Source organism: Miscanthus floridulus, chromosome 8, assembly GCF_019320115.1.
Source record: "Miscanthus floridulus cultivar M001 chromosome 8, ASM1932011v1, whole genome shotgun sequence".
Lineage (NCBI taxonomy): Eukaryota > Viridiplantae > Streptophyta > Magnoliopsida > Poales > Poaceae > Miscanthus > Miscanthus floridulus.
The window spans coordinates 230,462,047-230,477,190 of NC_089587.1; the positions used below are offsets into that span (position 1 = coordinate 230,462,047).

At 48.6% G+C, this 15,144-nt stretch overlaps 1 protein-coding gene across 1 annotated transcript; it reads right to left on the minus strand.

Moving 5' to 3' along the window:
• Positions 1–932: 932 nt before the first annotated feature.
• Positions 933–4,659, minus strand: LOC136478500 (probable alpha,alpha-trehalose-phosphate synthase [UDP-forming] 11). Its single transcript, XM_066476978.1, has 3 exons — positions 2,444–4,659; positions 1,954–2,227; positions 933–1,463 (listed from the first exon to the last, which is right to left on the minus strand). Exons 1-3 carry the CDS (start codon positions 4,381–4,383, stop codon positions 1,137–1,139), a joined length of 2,541 nt encoding a protein of 846 aa, XP_066333075.1. The 5' UTR covers positions 4,384–4,659; the 3' UTR covers positions 933–1,136.
• Between the last annotated feature and the right edge of the window lie 10,485 nt (positions 4,660–15,144).

Below are 15,144 nucleotides of genomic sequence, written 5' to 3' on the forward strand. Positions count from 1 at the left end.
TAAAGCCCCTTGCCGGCGAGGTGAAATGATGGATCACCCGCCACCGCGCTGTGGCCTTTAACTGACATCACGTCTCGCGTGTACCGCATCTGGTACAGCCTGCTGCTGGAAACGGGAGGACGAACGAACGAGCTCCAAGCTGCTGCTAGCTGTTGCCTGGGCCTGGGTGTGGGCGAGAAGAAAAAAAGACGGCCTCAATCATGGCGGCAGCCGGAGTACTACTGGTGCCTTGTTACAGAAACCTTTCCCAATCCTAGGAAACGTCTGCCTCAGGCGTGCAGGACCCTACTAGCGATAGAAAATGTCCTTGTATTACAACCTCTGCAAGTCAGCGAAAACAATAAGGGCTAGGCTGGCTTCCCTTCGTTTCCACAGCTAGCATTGAGACGGACATGGCAGCCTGACTCCTGTTGCGGTCAAGCGCCGTAGCGGGGATAGATAGGGGTGGATAAGGAGCACCAGAACCAGATCACAGATCAGGCTCTATCCGGCAGCTATCCATACCGGACCAGGACTCTACGTATATAATGCAGCAAGGCCGCGTTTAGTTCAGGCCAGAGTTGGCGGCGCCTGAAATGCAGTTACACTGTAGTGTACTGTAGCATTTCGTTTGTATTTGATAATAATTGTCCAAACATTGACTAATTAGGCTCAAAACGTTCGTCTCGCAAAGTACAATCAAACTGTGCAATTAGTTTTTGATTTCGTTTATATTTAGTACTTCATGCATGTATCGCAAATTTGATGTGACGGGAAATCTTCTTTTTGCATAGTGCCAAATTCAGGAAATTAGAGGAACTAAACATGGCCCAAGGTGAAAAGCGTGATTGAATGGGACTGCCAACAGGGCAAGCAAAGTGAAAGAATCAATTTTTCCCCTTCTCATTTTCTGATTTCATCGTCATCGTCATCGTCAACTACATATACAAAGGTGGTCACAACATTCTTTGCATATTATGATACGGGCATATACAGGCACGAACGATTTGGGGGTATGCAGAAGAAGAAAAGAAGCAAAAAAAAAAAAAAACTGTCGATCCTGTAACTGCAGCTAATCCCTACGCCACACCGTCTGAATCTGGTTCATCATCATTGGTTATTCTTCCTCGATGTTCACTGCTAGCACTGTGTGTTCCTCAGAGCGAACCTTCGAACGAGACCCGGAGCTGCACCGCCGGCCTGGGCCGCTGCGTCGGCGCGCTGGCCAGGCCGTCCAGCATCTTGATCACGTCCACCGTGTCGTCCAGGTAGTACTTGGCCATGCTCGGCTTCTTGCCCACCGTGCACGCGAACACCTCGCTGCTGGCCGGGAGCTTCACGCTGCTGTTGGAGGGGCACACGATGCTCTCGAACATGTCCTCGTCCGACCGGTCGTCGCCGATGCACAGCACGAAGTCCGGCGGCTTCCCCGTTTTGACCATAGACGACAGGAGGCTTTCCACAACCACGCCTTTGCTGATGCCCTGCACGACAGCACCAAGATATTTTTTGCGCATGTTATTATGTTATTTGCTTCCTCCACCAATCCCAGAAATTTCCAAGTGGTTGCGGACAAAGAGACAAATGGATGGTTCAGTAGTGTGACGGGTTGCTTTCGGAGGGGCACAATTAAAAAGACCACATCCACGAGGCGGGCCGCGCAGTTCTCGCGGATCTCCGAGCCCATAAGGGCATGGTCCACGCTGATTCACAATCCTATTGTCGCAGGCATGTAGTGGATGAGGACTGGATTGGATTAGATCAATCCTTATCCGATGCCTTTTGGTTTGAAAGCTACCAACGATAATACATTATTTACCGCTTAGTTTGGTGTGTGAGAAAAATATTGTTACATAATTACGATCGTATACGGCCCAACGAACAGGAGCGAACAGGCTACGGCGAACTGGCTGCATATCTATAGAATAAATTAATGAGCGGAGAAGGCATGCACGCGTTTGGCTCGCCGCTCACCTGGGGGTTAACCTCGACGATGTGCTGGCCTCTCTTCACCACCACGGGTTCGTTGGCGAGCACGTTTTCGAGATGGTCGAGCAGCTCTTTGGCCTGGCAGGATCCAAAGTCCGGATCCGCCTCGTGGTGGTGCCAGACGATGGCACTCTCCTTGTGCTCGATGTAGGAGCCATCTGTTGCCTCCGTGTACAGCTGCATCACCGGCTCCGCGGTCTTCTTCCAGTCGAAATCGGCGGCCAATCCTGAGGTCTCCCATGGCGCGTCCCTGCTCCACCTGCAGCACAAGAGTCGGTGACCCGTCATGTATCGGCCTACTGCACGTTATAGGAATAGTAATGCTCTTTCTAAGTTGTAACCAAAAGTGATTGGCCAACGCATCAGGAATACTACTAGTACGAATGCTCCTCCTAGGATTTGTTCTAAAAGCAAGAGTACCACCGCTAGCAATGATCTAAAGAGTGAAGACCAGAGCCCATAGGAAGATTTTTACCTTGTGAAGTAACCGTGCTCCGCGGCGATGCCCAGCTTCTCGCAGGGGGCGAACCACCTACTCAGCTCGTCCTTCCCCCGCCCGCTCACGATGAACACTCTGTTCTTGGGGTCCTCGCACAGACGATTCAACACAGAGATGACCTCACTGCTCGGCGTCCTGTCGATGGAATTCTCCGGCATCACGGTGCCGTCGTAGTCCAGGAGAATCAGCCGGTTCTCCGTCCTCCGATATGATGGGACAATGTGCTCCACGGAGAGCCGCCGGAAATTGGGGCCAAGGGCCACCACCTTGAAGCTCATGCCGAACCCGATCCCCCAATGCCGGCGCGAGAAATGGTCCTTGCAGGCGCGCTGCAGGTCCGAGTCGAAGGACCGCGCCCAGTAGGCGACGTCGTGGGTGCTCACGTACTTGTAGTGCTTCTCATGCCGCAGCCGCTGCTCGGCCTCGGGCATCCGCAGCGCGGCGTTCATGGCCTCCGCGACGGACTCCACGCTCCACGGGTTGACGCGGATCGCGCCGCTGAGGGACGGGGAGCAACCGACGAACTCGGAGAGCACGATGACGCTCCGCTTGGGCGCGTCGTCTCCGAGCGCGGTGCTCTCCTGCCGGCACACCGTGTAGATGTAGGGAATCCGGTTGAGCCCGTCGCGCACAGCGCTCACCACGCAGCACTCGGCGGCCGCGTAGTAGGCAGCCTTCTCCTGCGGCGTCACCGGGCCGTCGATGAGCACGATCGGCGTGTACCCGGGGGTGCCGAAGCGCGCATTGACCCGGGCGCTGATGGCCCTGGCCTCGACCTGCACGCCCTGCACGTCGCGCCCATCGCTGCGCGCAGGGTTGGCGATCTGCACCAGCACGGCGCGGCCGCGGAGCTCCCGGTGCTCCACGAGCAGCTGCTCCATCGCCAGGAACTTGAGCCCGATCCCCTTGAACAGATCGACGTCGTCGACGCCGACCATGAGGCGCCGCCCCTTGTACGCCTCGGTCACCCGCCGCACCGCATCCTCCGTCTCCGGCGCCGAGACCACCGACCTGAGCTGGCCCATGTCGATCCCGACGGGGAGTATCTTGACCGTCACGGTGCGGCCGTAGTACTCGATGCCGATGTAGCCGCGCTTGGACTGGTAGTCCAGGCCGAGCAGCCGCGAGCACGCGGACAGGAAGTGGCGCGCGTAGTCGAAGGTGTGGAAGCCGACGAGGTCGGCGTTGAGGAGGGCGCGGACGAGGTCATCCCGCACGGGGATGGTGCGGAAGATCTCCGACGAGGGGAAGGGCGAGTGGAGGAAGAATCCGACCTTGGCGCGCGGGAAGCGCTTGCGGAGGAAGGTCGGGAGCGCGAGGAGGTGGTAGTCGTGGATCCAGACGAGGTCCTCGTCGGGGGACAGCACCTCGGTGAGGCGGTCGGCGAAGGCCCTGTTCGCCGAGAGGAAGGAGTGGTAGAGCGTCCGCTGGAACGGGAGGCCGCCCAGCGACGACGGCGTCAGCGGGAGCAGGTAATGGAGGAGCGGCCAGAGGTAGTGCTTGCAGAATCCGTGGTAGAAGCGGTGGTGGAGGTCGGTGGGAAGGTACACCGGCAGGCACGAGAAATTGGCCAGCAGGTAGTTGGACAGCTCATCTGAGGCGGCCTCCGCCGCCACCGCTGGGAGGGTGCCGATGTGGAGGACGGGCGCGTTGGCGGGCAGCCCCGAGCGGAGCTGGTACGCGACGGTGCCGGAGTCGACGGAGAAGTTGAACCCGAACGGCGCGGCCGGGTCCGGCGACGCGCGGAGCGGCAGGCGGTGGGAGACGATGACGCGGCGCGGCGGGGACGGGGAGGTGGGCGAGGCCGGGGACGCGACGGACATGACGCGCGGGAGGCGGAGCGGCGTGGGCGACGGCAGGGGCACCTCGTCGGCCGCGGCGAGGTCGAGGAGGTTGTGGCAGGAGAGCGAAGGCATCGCCCCCTCCTCCTCCTACTGCCTATCTGTGGGCGGCGTCGCAGAGGTGGAGGCGGCGGCGATGGCGCATGAAGAGAAGAGAAGCGCCGCGACGCGACGAGGAGTGTGTCGGGTTCGGCGGGCGGTCGGATGTGAAGACGGATCGATCACTTTTGCCGAAGCTTCTGGGGATAAGAACGGCCGAGGTGGGTCTCGGCCGCGGAAGGAGGAGAGGCGGTATAAATATGGCAAGCTGGATATGCGTGTGCGTGTGCGTGTGCCCCCGCTCGGCGGCGTCGTGTGCGAAGCGAGGAAGAAGGAACGGACGGGGGCGACCGGGAGTAGGCGGTGTGACGGCATGGCCATCAGGGCCATGGGCCTTATCCACATCGCGGCTGAAATGACGGGACTGCCCCGACGTGGGATGGATCAGTGTCGCGGTCCACCTAACGGTTGGGTTTATCTATCCGTCTCTCGCACCGTATCCGCTCGTCCAGTCGTCGTCGCCGCGCGGCCTTGCCACCTCACCTCGCTTGCGGGCGGGATACGTACGTACTCGCGTGCGCCGACCCCGATCCACACCCGGTAGACGGATAGGATGGATAGGCACTACCGCCTACCGGTGCTCCACTCCGGTTTGCCTGGCTGGGAAGAAAACGAAGTATGAGAGGATTAGGCGCTTCGACAAATCATGCTGCACAGCTTGCGTGTCATAAAACCGTGCTTCGAAACATTGGGGGCAAATATGTTATTAAGGCTATAAATAAACTTATTACTCAATTGAGACTTTTGAGAGAGAAGAAAAACGTTTGTACTCTTTCAGCGTTCTTCGTTCCTCTTGATAAACTAGATTAATGCATCAACCTCTCCAAGAATTTCCACTGTCCATATTTAAAACATGCCATGTCACCTGTTTTTATCGGATCCACCACATCGCTGAGGAATTTTCTACGCCGACGAGCGAATGAGCGATAAGAACATTTTTTTTAGCTTTATCCATTTGCCATTAGAATTATTATTGCACAGTATCTGGCGGTTTAAATTGCTTCTACTGCACCACATTATCAATGTGGCATTGATATATTGCTTAAATAAAATTTCGAACAACATTGATCAATTGTGCACTAAATACTGCCTCACCAAACAATAGACTAATTGAACCACACATTGTAGAAGCTGATCAAGCAAGAAAAACAGAGATAAAACAGGAAATCTATATACTTCGAATATCATAAAACACGCATGCCGGAGTATGTTCACTTTGGTCTTTGTCACAACTTCTCATCATTCATCATAAAATTCAATGGTGCATATTTCTCATTTTTCTGATTAATCTTGTAATTTATAGACCTTGTATTTGACATAGATATTCTATTTATTATTCTAAGCCATTGGATCATCATAAATCCAAGGATGCATATTTTTTTTTATCTTTTCGATACTTTAGTTATTCTTGACTGTTAGATCATCATAAAATTCAAAGGTGTATATTTATTTTCCAATACTCTATTTATTTGTCGGCTTTAGAATGTCATAAATCCAACCATGCATAGTCTTTTTTTGATTAATTTCTTAATTTTATGGTCTCCTCACCTTGACAAACATGGTGATTTTCACTATTCTAAGTACCCTTTCTTTTCTTCGGAGCCAATAGCGACGAAATTTGTTCCTCAGCATTATCCAGTTAACATGGAATTAAGTTTCGAGTTATATAATCTTTAAATTGCATCTACATGCTCTATTTATTCTCGCGGTTAGATCATCATAAAGTTAAATTATGCACATCCATTTATTTTTTTCTATTGATCTCATCATTTCTAGGCCTTGTATTTGACATGGATACTTCATTTATCCTTGGTTGCTAGATCATCACTAGCAAATGTGTTCATGTGTTACACGTAGCCCAATATGTTTTGAAATTGAACTCTGTATCATCACCAGACGCGTGTTGTTCTAATTTGTATGAGCACGGATCATGAATCTAAGTCAATATAGATACGGAGAGCACAGGAACAATTTACAAAGTAAGAAAGTGGGACGAAAAAAATCCATACATGCGCAACACATTCCACTCTTGTTGTTATCGACTTTCTTTCACAAGGAGATGGTTTAACACACATACCACACAGAGAGCTGTGTGGGTCGAGCAACGGTGACAGTCGAGGTCTACGGATACACAACACTTCGTCCCCAGTGACGAACTGGGCACGAGCAGAACAGGCCATCGTGGCAGTGCCCGAACAATGTGCAGGACATGTCAAGGTTCGGCAATAGCGAAGACATGGTGCATTTTTACGTCTGATATTGTAGATTCTTTAGAACTTGGCTGGACAGCCTCACCTATTCGTCCTATATTTTTTCTTTTTAAGTTTGGTATTTCTTTAACTTGTTATTGTTTATCCGATGTCTTTTTAGACTCATTATTAGGCGAATAATTTGGTTTTTCAATATTTATGTCTTTAATAAGTTTTTGTCTCAGAGATAACTAAATTAAATATATGTCTCGTTACATCATAAATTTGAATGGAAGATGTTTTTTTCAATTAATCTTGTAATTTCTAGATATCCTCGATGGATGTGGATTTTTTTATCAATTGTGTTAATATAAGGCATGTTTAGCGGCTGCAGTCACAGAGAAGCTGTAGCGAATGAACCTATAATAAATTGGAAGTGACTATGATTACATACTTGAAATTGTTTGACTTGTCCGGAAAGGAACGAGATTTCAATCGTGTTTTGGACGGAGGGAGCACAATGTTTGGTTTGTGGTTTTGTAACGCAAATGGATTACAAAGTGATTATGTTACATACGGTTGGTTCAGCTTAGGCCCCGTTCGCGGGTCTGAAACTTGCTGAAACTGGCTGAAAAACACTGTTCTGGCTGAATTGTTGTAAGAGAAAAATACTGTTCCGGCTGAAAAAAGAATCTGAACAAGCCATTTTTAAGACAAGCGAACGGGGCCTTAGTCCGTAAACCATGACCCTGTAATTGGATAACAGTCCTTGAAAATTGATACCGCCACTCCTTAGATGTAATCTGTTACTACTACTCCATTAGCGTTGTTTTCCATTTCCTTTTCCGTCTGCGTTCACTGTAGTGTATTAACCCAACAGCACGGAGGTACCGGTCTCGGCATGTCGGAGGAACAAGCGGTGTGAACAGTCAACAGTGCACCAGTACCCTGGTGCTAGTAAACTCCAGCGTGGTAACCGCGTCGAGCGCCATTCCCAGCTCTGCACAGGCTGTAAATGGGGTGGCTGCGGACGCTGCTGCTGTGTTGCACAATGCGGGCATGCCGACCTGCACGTTCCCACGGACCACGGTCTCCGGCGACCGTCGCACCACGCACCGGCACCGCCGCACCGGAGACCGTCAAGTGCCGGTCTTCCAAGAGGCTTCTGTCGCGGTCTCGCGCCCCCGCGCGTGCCGTGGGCCACAGCCAGCCTGGGCGCAGCTGAAGGGCCGTGCAAAGGCGGAGCCCAATCCGATGCCGCCACGTGACGGTGCCCCCCTCACGTGGACTCCTGCCCGGAGCCACGCCCTCGCGGGGCCCGCGCCGGTGGCAGCTGGGCATTGGCCGCGCGGCACGCGGGAGCTGGAGCCGGGGGTGGAGCGCGTCGCCGCACGCGGGCCTCTCGTCTCGCGCGCTTGCGGTTTGCATCGCCGAGTTGCCGACTTCGGCAGGAAGAAGGCCGTGCCTGGGGCGCCTCACTGTTCACTGCCTTTGGAATGAGCTGCACCTGCACGCTGCACTCTTGGGGCGTCAGACGTGTATGCATGCCTATCACAACGCCTCGAACTTTTCCTGGGCCACGTTTAGTTCGGCCGAATCGGCGCCGCCAAATACAAGCTACAGTGTCATTTTGTTTTTATTTTGTAATAATTGTCTAATCGTTGATTAATTAGGCTCAAAACGTTCGTCTCGCAAAGTACAGTCAAACTGTGCAATTAGTTTTTTATTTCGTCAACATTTAATACTCCATGCATGTACCACAAATTTAATGTGATGGAAAATCTTCTTTTTACATAGTGTCAAAGTCAGGGCCTGGAAGTGGTAGTGGACCTAGTGGTGTGGTGCGTTCCGTGCGCACAGAAAATACCTGAAAATAAATAGCTATGGCAACCACACGTTATCCTATTCTACTCTCCACCGTTCCACGTGTCAGCTGCAGCACTACTATTCCTACTAGGAAACACACGATTTTTTATCCAAATCATATCCGTTGTTAGAGACGACGCAGCAAGCCGAATTAATAAGCAACTAGTGGAAAGGGGGCGCGCAACTGATTAAAGAGATGAATTGGTATGGTAATTGAAAATTTCCCATTTCCATTCTAGAAATGGAAATACAATGTTCTTCAGGATAAAGGTGAGACATGTAAACAAGACTATAAGGGAGACAATAAAGAAGATTTATTCATGTATGATGCACGCCATATATGTTATCTGATCATGGTCCTTATTAGGATCGGACTGGAACCTTATATGTAGATCTGAACCTACGAAGACCAATAAAGAAGAGAAACTTGACAAGGCACTATATCAAGAATTTAAGAAGCATCTTGAGCACACTAAAGCTGCATGGCAGGATGTATAGGAACGTATAGGAACCACATTGTTCATACCTAAGCTGCAAAGCCTAATAGGCAGATTCAGGACTTTTCCTTCTCTAATGTACCATCTCATTCACTGTTGTTCATGGTGAGACGCCGCTGCAGCGCAAAACAAACAAAGAAAGCATATGGTATCAGTAAACATTATTTTAGGAAAAGCAGCCCAATGTGTAAGATTCTGGTGACAACACTACCTCAGCCAAACCTTCCTAGTGTTGGTAATGGCAATGTATAGCATATACAATCAACCATACATGTTCAAGCCTACATAAATGAAAGAAGCCACATGCAAACTCTGCGTGTAGGTAAGCAGACTGCGGCCACATACATCGCAGGTACATTATCATACTGTATAATAAACTGCAACATCATGAGCGATGGGGTGTGGCAAGCCATGTTTGTAGTTGCAGTGGACTCATTGTAGGCATTGAATGAGCCAGAAAAACAAGGAAATATCTAAATAAGATGTAGCAGAACAGATACAACGTAAGGTAGCCTGCAAACTGTACCGACCAGCAGGGGCAATATGTAGCCTCTTTTCCCCATAAAACCAGGAGGAAGAGCAACATGGTGTTGCACCTGTGTATTTGCATGAATGGAGACAGATGGATAGGAACAAAAACATCATCGGCAATGGGGTGTGCTCAGTAATAGAACAACCAGCAAATTGTATGAGGCAAAGACATCATTGGCAATGGACCTGTCCTCCGAAATGAATAGAAAATAAGTAGCAACCAATGAAAACAGAAGAACAAATGGAAAAGAGAGCTGGCAAGGTCTAATGATATTGCCATCACAAAATCAATGCAAACAGGAAGGTTCATGGAAAGATGAAATAACCAAACACCATTTACAATTCCATTGCCTCAGTCTAGAAACAGTTCATCATCGCACAATCCCAACACCTCAGTCGATAACATATAGAACGAAACAATTAACCATCACCATATAATGAGGGACCTGCACCTATGTTGACCAACCAGGGAAGACGAAGGTGAGTTGTCCCTGAGCTGGGCCAGTAAAACTGTTTGGGTGCGACGTGGCCAGTACAACTACATGGCTGCCATCTGTAGCCTGTCAGGTTAAATTTTGGAAACAAGAGAGCAGCAGGAGCCAACGACCTCCTAGGGGAGTTTTTTTTGGGGGGGGGAGGCAAGATCCTCACAGGGAGGAGAGGGAGTCTGAGGGAAGGTAAGAGGGAGAATGCATCTCCTTGTTTCTTCCTGATGAGCCCAAAGGTGCAACATGAAGTCTTAAACCATGCACCGATACACGTCTATAGATGGCAAATTTACCAAACATAGGTTCATGCTATGCGCCAACTGGTTTCTCCAAACACAAACAGCATGAACTGTCAATCTGGAGGTAAAATAAAATCAGAGAGAAGGAAGGGTTTAATGCAAAATCAAGGGAGAGAAAAAGGAGACAAGATCTTAGAACCCAACCAGGTAACAGGACACAAACAATTGAACAAGAAAGTAGGAAGGAACAGACACTACATGGCATGGGGAGGACCTGAAAGTAGCAGTTGGACATGAAAGTAGCAATGAACACCGAAGATTAGTTGTAGACCATAAAACTAGACATGGAAATTTTACTTGCATAGCATAAAACTGGGCGTGGGAATTTTACTTTGTTTCGCACTCAATTCACCAACAACTATGAAATTTCTAGGCCAAAGCGTAACCGAAGCAAATGATGCAATCATAAATTATGTTCGATATTTATGTAGGCTAAATATACATAAAAATTGTAGCAGGTTGGCACACAAGCACCGGTCTTTTGGAACACATGGAACTTGTGCTAGCCTGGTAGAGTTTCTATTTATATCCAGCATAATTTTTTTATGCATAACAATACAAACCCTACCGTATGCAGATGAATATATAACAACACATGTTTTGTTTTTTTTGCATAATTTATGTTTTAGCATCATAAAATAAGGAAATGAATATATGACAACACAAATCCTAGCGTATGCAGATAAGGTTGTAAATGGGACTTCTCAAAAACTAAGGCTTGCATGCAGCAGATGATATAGCCAAAAAAAAAGAGAGGCAAATCTGCAGCAAACACCCCCAAATTTCGTTCCCCTAAATATCGAATCATTTTGGATGTGCAAATACAATTGTGACTTACTGAATGAGTAGCCTGCACTGCTTGTAGAGGGAGATCATTTGCTGACAACAAATATGTAAAATGACAGCGACAGGAAAAGTATGCTGTCACAGTGAAGAAGATAAGAATCTTTTGTAAACGAAGACATGATTTTTAGAGGCCTCAGAAATATAGCAATCATCATTTGTTCACCAACTTGGATCCTCAAGGCATGGTGTTAACTGATGGCCAAAAAAAGGCATGGTGTTAATTGGTTTACCCTCAGAAACTGCATGATATCAGTAACATAACACTCATGCCCAGTACCTCACAAGCGAGCGAACATCAGATCATATCATTGAGCAATGCACATGTAATTTTCGTCACAGGCTCAAGAAGGAAAAAATAGCAAGGCGAGAGGGACGGCTACCTGTATTGGAAGCTGTTTTGCTGAGGTGGACCAATCAGATAAGACGAAGATGATGCAGTGCTGGCATGGACCAATCGCAGTTTTAGGGGCGACGTGTACCAACTCGCTACCTAGGGAGGCCTTCCCGAATAGAGGCCTCAGAAACATAGCAATCATCATCATTTGTTCATCAACTTGGAGCCTCAAGGCATGGTGATAACCGGTTTACCCTCAAAAATTGCATCATATAAGTAACACCCATGCCGAGTACCTCACAAGTGAATGAACATCAGATCATATCATTGAGCAATGCATATGGAATTTTCATCACAGGCTCAAGAAGGGGAAAATTAGCAAATGGCAAAAGCTAAGATCATCTGATCATAACCAAATCTCGGTTTACAATCAGAAGGTTGACCACGGTAGGGGAGCTAGGCAACGTGACCCCAAAATCACCTCTACAATCAGAAAAGGATGTGATTTTGCGGTCCTAATTTGGCCGCTAACCAGAAACTTGGAATTTGAATGGCACCTAAGCTAACATGGACTAAATTTAACAAAATTAGAACTGCATAGAACCACAGCAGAATTACCTCTTTGGATAACCATTCTTCATTTCCTCTTGCTGGCCATAAGCAAGCACGACCTGAAAACCAAAGCCAACAATTACATTACACAAAAGGAAGCCGGAATTATAGCACATCATATTAGTGTGGAAGTGCAATAGGCTAGGTAACAGGACAACCGCTACCAGCAACCTAAATCATACTGGAAGTGAGTAAATGACCAGTTCGGTTGAAAAAATAAAGCGATGAGCATAAAAAAGAGAAACAGCATGGCAAGAAAATAAGCAGGTAAATGATTTATGCAGAGCAATGAATGGAACAATTAGCAGTAACTAAGCAGGTAAGTTATAGATGAATGATGTGGAGCACAATGTCATGGAAAATTTCATGCACAGGAAAAACGGAAGTAGGCTTCAAAGGGATAATCGTAACAAATTTATTTCTAGAAGATAAAAATGGCATACCGTTTGTTCATTAGGTAGTAAATAGAAACCATGTATGGCAGTACCGAGTTTATGTGCTAACTGACCTCATCAAAGAAGTGCTGATCACAGAGTTCAAACAATGGTATTAAGATGAATGACAAAACGAAAGCACAATTAATTTTAGGAGTACTTTGGTGCAAGAGACAACTTCCAAGGTAGCTCAGTTTCATATAGGATCAATATTAGGCTGCATAAGTTTAGGTTGATGCATGTTATCAACCAAGATAGTAACGGTACGACAGAACACAAGGTAACATAATTATATTCCATCACTGATCAATGACGACTGACTATGCAGGCAACCTCCTTGTATTAAAATTCCTTTCAACAACCAACCAATGCAAGATGAGTCCAAATTGTTTCTACATGCAAGATTTGCAACGGGCTGCCTGAACACTATTAGTTTTTTTTTGTCACAAAGTTTCATATAGGATCAATATTAGGTTGCATAAGTTTAGGTTGATGCATGTTATCAACCAAGATAGTAACAGTACGACAGAACACAAGGTAACATAATTATATTCCATCACTGATCAATGACGACTGACTATGCGGGCAACCTCCTTGTATTAAAATTCCTTTCAACAACCAACCAATGCAAGATGAGTCCAAATTGTTTCTACATGCAAGATTTGCAACGGGCTGCCCGAACACTATTAGTTTTTTGTCGCAAACACTTAACACAAACCACGAAAAGTAATCTGAGACAAGCAAAGGCATAATGCATAAATAATAGGTATAGTTTGGACAGTTAAAGAGGAAACTAAGCCTGATATTGACGTTCACTAAGTAGTAAATTACCTTTGTAGCAAGGCCAATCGTAATTACATCATTGGCAATGGGGTGTGCTCAGTAATAGAAGAACCGATGAATTGTATGAAGCAAAGACATCATTGACAATGGATGTATGCTGGCTAACAAATGGATAAAATGTGCAACTAATAGAATGACATTGTCACAAGATTGAAGATTCACTGAAGAATGAAATAACTATGTACTCATCACTGCAGAACTCCATTGTCTCAGTCCTAAAAAGATTATCATTGCACCATCCCCAAGCCTCACTAGATAGCATGAATGTAACAATTTACAATCACTGTACATGGAAGGATATCAGTTGTGCACAAAAGATAACAGTAAGAGACAATGGACATTGGGCGACCTTGCTCGCTGCAGCGAAGAGGAGAGGGGAGCCAAGATTCCCATAGTGAGGAGAGGGAATTTAGGGGAGGGGAGGGAGAAGGGGAGAGCACGCACGTCGGAGTTTAGGGTTTGGCCCATCCGGCATCGTACCTAGGGTTTCGCCGACAGAAGGAGCACCGGGGGGTGCGCTCCGGCCACACCGGCGGGCAGCGGCGGGACCCACCCTAGCCGGTGCGGCACAGCGGCCGCCGTCGCCCTATGCCCGTTGAGAGGAAGAGAGAGAGCGGGGATGGAGAGAGGAAGGAGAGAGTAGAGTAAGAGGAAGGGAGGCGCGTGCAGGGGCGCCACCGGCGGTGGCATTGCGGCGACCTATGGGAGGAGCGGAGGAGGATGGGGAAGAGATAAGGTGGAGGCCTTTTTTTTTGCCGGAAGGATCAGAATCAGAACGGTGGGACCCGCCCTAGCCGTTGCGGCACAGCGGGCGCCGTCGCCCTGCGGCTGTCGAGAGGAAGACAGAGTGTGGGGACGGAGAGAGGAAGGAGAGAGTAGAGGAAGAGGAAGGGAGGCGCGTGCGGGGGCGCCACCCGCAGCAACGTCGTGGTGACCTGCGGGAGGAGCGGAGGAGGACGGGGAAGGGATAAGGTGGAGGCCCTTTTTTGCCGGAACGATCAGAATTGGAAGCCCTGTATATATTGTGTGGCCTAGCTTCGGAGCAGAAGCTGCACGACACCAAGAGAAGCAGAGGTAAAGCGGACGGAAGCGACGGAGGAGAAGAAGAAGCCGCTTCCGGTAGAATCCGCTCCGAGCGATCATAGGCACACGATGATAGATCGAACGGCCAAAAATAATTTGGGCAACATGGACGGTGGTTCCTTCGGGAAACCATCGCAGGCTTGTATAGGTAAATGGCAGACTGGAAGCAGGGGTCAATGTTGTACTCCATGCTCTAGCTACGCCCATTAGGCACAGGTTATTTGGAACGAGATCTATGAAGTCGGTTCATGTCTGCTGCAGGCGGTCACTCCATCGCTGAAGTTCAATGTCATCCGACGAAGCAGCTGAGCCCAGGCAATACCTCCTTCGCACGTGCATGTTTTGGCCCAATAACATGGCCTGTTAAACGGGAAAAGTAGCTGGCGGCGTTCCTCCTTTTTTAGCGCGACAGCTCGCTGTTTTGGCGCAGGGCCCGGAGCCAGGATGACCGAGGTGAGGCGGCGATCATCGACAGCTTGTGCTACGCTGCCATTGATACGATCAGTTGGTGGAGTACTCTACGCTCCTAGATCTTTCTCTCTACTAAGATTTTTCGTTGTTCTAATCTAGTCATCGCTGGCACCCCTAGATGTGTTAATATGGATTAAAAGAAATTCTTTGTCTGCGTGAAAACGAAACCTCCAAAGGCCAGGACCTCCGGGGACGGCCTTGACCTCCAAAGGTAACCAACGATCTCTGTCTCGCCTGACCTCCG

What these genes read in the sequence shown, in the direction of transcription:
- LOC136478500 (XM_066476978.1), bottom strand. Translation starts at nt 4,383, where the DNA reads ATGCCTTCGCTCTCCTGCCACAACCTCCTCGACCTCGCCGCGGCCGAC. An exon ending in GAGCACGGTTACTTCACAAG is followed by an intron (nt 2,228 to 2,443) that starts GTAAAAATCTTC and finishes CTTGTGCTGCAG; the next exon opens with GTGGAGCAGGGACGCGCCAT. An exon ending in TCGTCGAGGTTAACCCCCAG is followed by an intron (nt 1,464 to 1,953) that starts GTGAGCGGCGAG and finishes GCTGTCGTGCAG; the next exon opens with GGCATCAGCAAAGGCGTGGT.